Consider the following 5,906-nt stretch of genomic DNA (forward strand, 5'->3'; position numbering starts at 1 on the left):
GTAAAATTCATACGTCTCAGTTAGAGGGCGGATTTTAACTGTGCATTTATTTTGCTTCCGGTTGTATTATATTAATGATATTATTCCGGTTGTATATTTTATTTTATTTTATTTTATTTTAATCACTTTTTTCATACACTTAAGAATTGTTTTAATAAGTGTGTTTTATTGAAAACCGCACCAGCATGCATGTCAAACTGCTGCAATGAGAAAACAAAGTCTCATGAGATGTCGCGAGATGCCAAGGACCAATCAGAAGCGCGCTTTCATGTAAATGTACAAAAAAAACAAAAAAAAAAAAAAAAAACATGGCGGCGATGTAGGAGAGCATTATTGCCTGAGTACCGAAGCGTTTTCTGTATTTAAACCAAATATCGCTAAGGTTTTCCACTATTTCAACCAAGTTATGAATACTGGAGCGGTATTGTTTATAGAAGGTAAAATAAGTCATGACCGACAAGAGAAACATCGGCGTGCGCCAGATATCAGATGCGAGAGAAAGTCGGAGCAGAACTTCCAAAGTTTCCCAGACCAAAATGAAAACAAAGAGACGAGTGATAGGACTCAAACAGTCCCAGTCTCCGTCTTGTCACGCTTCATATAACTGTCGCAAAGGTAATACTTTTGTAAGACATAGGCTAACTTACCAGAACAATCGCAAAGCAGATGAATGTTTCTTCTTAGAAAGCAGTATTAAAGTACTGTCGCGGTGTCATGGTTGAAGTATACTTGTTCTGAATGATTTTAATATTCGTGTAATGCTATTTAAAATGCTCTTCAGGGTAGTTCAAACAATAGCACGGTTCTACTTTGGAACATGAAAGTATGACTTTTTTATTATAGTCGATGTGCGTTATTATTTACTCCATACTAACAGTAGTGTTGTGATTATTTTAATTCTCAGATTTTACCACCCCAAAACGCAGACCAAGAATCAGATTGAATGGTTGTTACGGTGAAGATTCGCCTAATGAGACTGAATCCCCACAAGACATTATCTGGGATACCAACTCACCGTCTCAGAACTTGAATGGCAAGTGTGGTCTGAAAACTTTTAGTCTGTATTTAGAACCTCTTAAAATATTGTACATATTAGGGTTCTTTTTCATGTATTTAAAAAGTAAGCGTTTTTCTTAGTCCAATTTAAGACACATGCAACTTTGTATTTTTATGTATTGTGTAAACTAAAATAATTTGTAACTGTTCACAGGACATGGGGATGGGAGAGTCATTGAAATATCGGAGATTGTCAGTAGAATTGCACCAAAAGTAAGTATTAAACTAAGTCAAATATAGACAATAAAATGCAAATGATGGGTATCCTGGTAAATGTAACCTAACTGATACTATGTTTAAGGTTAAGAAGACAAATGAAGGGGACTCAGTGCTCCAGTGGATTGGAGACGGTGCCATACCCTGCACTCCAGAGATCAGACAGCCCAGAGTCCGGAGGATCTCCGCACGGTACGTGTCCTATAGGCAATAACACGATGAATACTTTCTAATTTGAATTTGTTTTGGCATTAAAAAATATTTTAAAAGAGGTGTTTTCAAAACAGGGTATATATTGCATTTTTAATATATTTTTGCTCCTAACCCATTTGTTTTGGCATACACACAGAAATCCCTGTCATATTTATGTTATATCCCCATCTCTTTCCATTAGGCAGAGCAATGTTGAAGACCTCATGAAACTTGCCAAGCAGTTTGACATCAATATGACTCGTCAGGACAAAGAGAAACAACAGGAGAGCACAGAAAGAAGAAATAAACTCAATAAGCCACAAAGTGACTGTAAAACGGCAACGGAAAGATCTACATCTGTCAAAGTCTCCTCCGAACAACTGACCAGCCGCTCAACCCAAGCCCGACAGGAAGAGGCGGAGCTTCAGGCGTTGTTTGACGGTCCCACTCAGCATGTAAGTGGAAGGCTGAGCCCACCGTCAGTAAACTGCACACCAGAAAGCAAAACTGAGCCAGCAGGACAAAAGTCAAGTTCTGCAGCAATCAAGAACGTTCACGTAGATGCACCTAAAACCACAAAGCTGGACTTTGATGATGACTGGGAAAACGACGACCTTCTGAATGACTCGTTTGTGTTGGAAATGACGCAGAACCCAGTACCTTTGAATGTAGCTCAGAAACCGAGCACTGCTCAGCCAGAGTCTTGCTCCAGCGGGTGTAATTTTGTAGCCAAAAGCACCAGCAAAACCAGCACCTTTACCAAGACACTTCCTGAAGTCAAAACATCTAATCAAAGCACTTTTAGGTCGAAGCCTCCAGCTTCTGCCCAGAATCATACTACTGATAAGCTGCTGAAGACCTCACCTGTGGACCAAGTGAAGCAGAGCATACGTTCATCCCAGACTAAAAGGCAAGTTCAGCTTGAAAGTAAGACCAAGGACTCTGGAGTTTCAAGTCAGGCTTCTTCTGCTAAGTTTGATGGGGTTTCGGAGGAGGACATGAAGTCTCTGTTTGATTCCGATGGTCTGTGGAACGACGATGCAGACGATGATCTGCTATTTCAGGCTTGCGACGATGTGGAGAAGCTATCGGCCAGTCAGCAGCAACAAAGACGCAACGAGGAGTACAAAAAACGTGCACATGACAAATCAAGAAGCTTTGCTTCTGAAGCACCTTCCGCTTCTGACACAACGGCCATCGACAATAAGAGCCAACCACAAGAACCCACAAAGCCCATGCGCATCTTCGCTCGCTCAAATTCAGTACCATGTGCAAATAGCAGTTCTGGACTTAAACAGGGACAGAGCGTGTTACCGGCAAATAAAAGTTCCAGCTCTGGATTGGGAAGCCGTAGTGAACAGTGCTATGGTCATGCACAAGGGAAAAGTGTTTTAGGATCCCTGCCTGGTTCTGTCAGAGCCACGGACACGTCTCAGGCTGTTAGGCCACACGGCGCAACTGTAGGAAATACTTCTAACTCCCACCATTACACCTTCAAAAGACATCTGTCTGACTCCATGACGCTCTCCAACAAAGGTAAGCTTTGTACGTCGCGGCACCTGCAGCACATTAGCTCTGAAATTGCATCACTGAATACTCCTACAGGAGATGACTGTAATAGGCAAGTTTGCTTAACCTGTTAAAGGAGTAGTTCAAACATAGATGAAAATTGTGTCATCATTTACTCGCCCTCATGTTGTTCCAATCCCGCATGACTTTCTTTTCTCCGTGAAACACGAGGGAATGTTTTCAGGAATATTCACAATGCTCTTTTTAATTCAGTGGAAGCACATCTTTTTTTTTTCTTCTTCTTCCAGAAAGACGTAAAGAGCACATTAAAATGACCGTAACTGTTGTCCGGTGGACTATTTTCCACTTTATTTGTAAGCCTTTAGCAGCCATTTGTGTAACGGACAAACTCAAGCAATGCTAATCTTGTCAACAAATAATTTATGACGATGTTCGTTTACGAAGTGCTTTTATTTTTTATTTATTGTGCATGATGAACAAAGCTGAAATGTTTTATTTTTTCCAAAAATCTGTATTTATTTTTTATTTTATTATTATTCAATGGATTAAATTAATTACATTTCATTTAAAATCATTGCCGTTCATTAACGTATTTTAAGATTAATCATGTACAATAATAAGACCCTATTAACTTTTTTCTTTTTTGAACAATTTTTAAATGTAAACAATTTTTATGCAAATTTAAAATACAATACAGTCTTCCTATTTATTTTCACAGATTTCACAATTTGATTTCACATTTTTGATTTATTCTCCCATTTATGTTTTTATTTAAATTTTTAATAATTTAATTAAACTGACAAAATGCAATTAATGTTACAGCATGAAATTTGACTACATTTTAGATACTATTTTTTATCGAAAGACAAAAATTATGACTAAAACAATATTTTATTGCACAAAGTCAGTCGTGAGGATGAGCAAATGATGTAATATTAAGTTTGGGATAAAATATTCCTTTATCTCTTATGGTTGTCCTCTGATATCCTTTTTCAGCAGAAATATGGGTAGCGTTTTATGTTAGGGAATACCATTCACTCTTAAGTAGTTGCTTATTTCAATGCATGTTACTTACGTTACTTATGTATTTTGGCTGTATATTAGTACTTTCATAGCACATATTAATGCATGGCCATATTCTGTATACTGTATACCCTTCCCAATACGTAAACATGACTATTACAACTACCTCACTAACAAAAAATGATAAATTTTTATGAGTGCTGTATTAAACATTGAAATTCAGAGATTCCCAGTTGCGTTGCACTAAACGTTTGTTTTTGTTGTTTTGCAGTTTTTATTTCGTCCCGCGCCACAGCCAAATGTTCGGCCGCTGAGATCGAGAGGAAAAAACAGGAAGCGATTGCGAGGAGGAGATTACGGATGCAGGCTAGCCAAAAAAACGGAGCACCTACATAGAAGACCACAGAGGAGCCTGCACTGTACTGTATGCCGCGGATGCTTTGGGCTCTAAAAGACTGAGTTACGTAATTATGAAACTGGAACAATTGCAATGAAGGCTGAGAAACGTATCACTATATGCTAATTAAGAGTTCAACACTAATGTTTCTGTTTGAAGAAGATGTTACTTGAAGATTTCTCATGCTTTTCCGAATAATGTTCTGCAGTGTTATATCTGTCTAACTGCCAAACTAAATGACTGGAGTTACAAAAAAAGCAATTTCTAGCATATTACGGTTCCGTTATTACAACCAAGTATTGTCAGTAAAATGAATGGCAGATGTCTGCAAGGCTCTTTTTTTGGCTTTCAGCATTTGATGAGGCATTTCTCAAACGTCAGAAAAGGGCTTTGAATTATGTCTAACAAATGCGAGGTCACTTTCAACTCGAGTCTGCTCTCTTGATTCTAGTGTTTACAGCTTAAAAAAATATACTTGAATGTTTGTAAATCAAGCAAGCTAAAGGTCCTGGAGATCGTTCGTTTTTTTTTATTCGTCGTCCTTATGTTCCGTTCTTCTGTCGTCGCAGTATTAAAAGAAGCGAACAAATGGAAACGCACATGTGACATTGTATATCGTTGCTTTGAAAAATCTCTATTAAAGCATTTTGAACGTTTACCGACTGCAATCTCTGGGTCCCTGTCAGTTCTTAATAACGTAATGACATAATTGCATCCAGAAATAGCAGTTCTAAACCTCATTCATAACAAATTACCTTCTTAATGTCTAATGCTCTTGAATATAATCTTTTGAAAATGACATTTTCGAGGCTAATAATAAAATATCACCCTCCGCACCTGGTTTATTGTCTGTGTCACAATGTTAGTCATTGTGTGCCTCGGGGAATGTGGGCACATGGTTGAGATCTGGCCCCTGGCCCTTCTCAGGTGTGAGTCCCACAGGTGTGTGTGTGTGTGTGTGTGTGTATTTGGACTCCTCGCCCCTCCTCTCCCGCACAATTACTGTAAATCAAATGCCACAGTAATTTGGCAAGAGGATGAGGACTTTTTTATTACTGTGATTATGGTTATGATGATGACTACAATTTATTCCGAGCAGATGATGAAAACGCCGGGCCCTACAGGTGTTGAGTTCGTACAATATAGAAGTCGGTGAAGGATTTTTCTGTAATGTGGCATTATCAAGCTGCTGTGGAACAGAGTAATGGGTGTTTCGGTATTTTTGCGTCAAAAATGGAGAGCAATTACTGATTATTGTGATGGATCCGTGCCATGCAGCGGGAGCGTACTCTGGTATCAAGCTGTAGTAATTACGTCAAATTACTGTGCCTTGGTGCCAGATGCAATTTGCATTTCAGCATACTTGTTGGTTTGGGCAGAAACAAGATAACGGCTCTCAGACTAACCAAGAAGGAAATTCGAACTGTAAATTAGAGTTTGGAGACGAAAGCGTTCTTGAGCAGATGTCAGTTTGGTGTCTTAAAGCTTAGTG

General features: G+C 38.7%; 1 protein-coding gene across 1 annotated transcript; it reads left to right on the forward strand.

The window, feature by feature from the left end:
* The first annotated feature begins 297 nt into the window (after positions 1-297).
* Positions 298-5,222, forward strand: etaa1b (ETAA1 activator of ATR kinase b). The gene is made up of 6 exons (XM_043254515.1): positions 298-615; positions 905-1,033; positions 1,211-1,269; positions 1,358-1,464; positions 1,667-3,000; positions 4,289-5,222. The coding sequence occupies exons 1-6, from the start codon at positions 450-452 to the stop codon at positions 4,411-4,413; spliced, it is 1,920 nt and encodes a 639-aa protein (XP_043110450.1). The 5' UTR covers positions 298-449; the 3' UTR covers positions 4,414-5,222.
* Positions 5,223-5,906: the final 684 nt, after the last annotated feature.

The sequence above is a fragment of the Puntigrus tetrazona genome, chromosome 13 (assembly GCF_018831695.1).
Source record: "Puntigrus tetrazona isolate hp1 chromosome 13, ASM1883169v1, whole genome shotgun sequence".
Lineage (NCBI taxonomy): Eukaryota > Metazoa > Chordata > Actinopteri > Cypriniformes > Cyprinidae > Puntigrus > Puntigrus tetrazona.

Bases quoted from the DNA above. Each gene is read 5' to 3' on its own strand.
- etaa1b (XM_043254515.1), top strand. From the start codon at position 450: ATGACCGACAAGAGAAACATCGGCGTGCGCCAGATATCAGATGCGAGA. The intron at 616-904 runs GTAATACTTTTG...TTTAATTCTCAG, and splicing joins TTCATATAACTGTCGCAAAG to ATTTTACCACCCCAAAACGC. The intron at 3,001-4,288 runs GTAAGCTTTGTA...GTTGTTTTGCAG, and splicing joins CATGACGCTCTCCAACAAAG to TTTTTATTTCGTCCCGCGCC.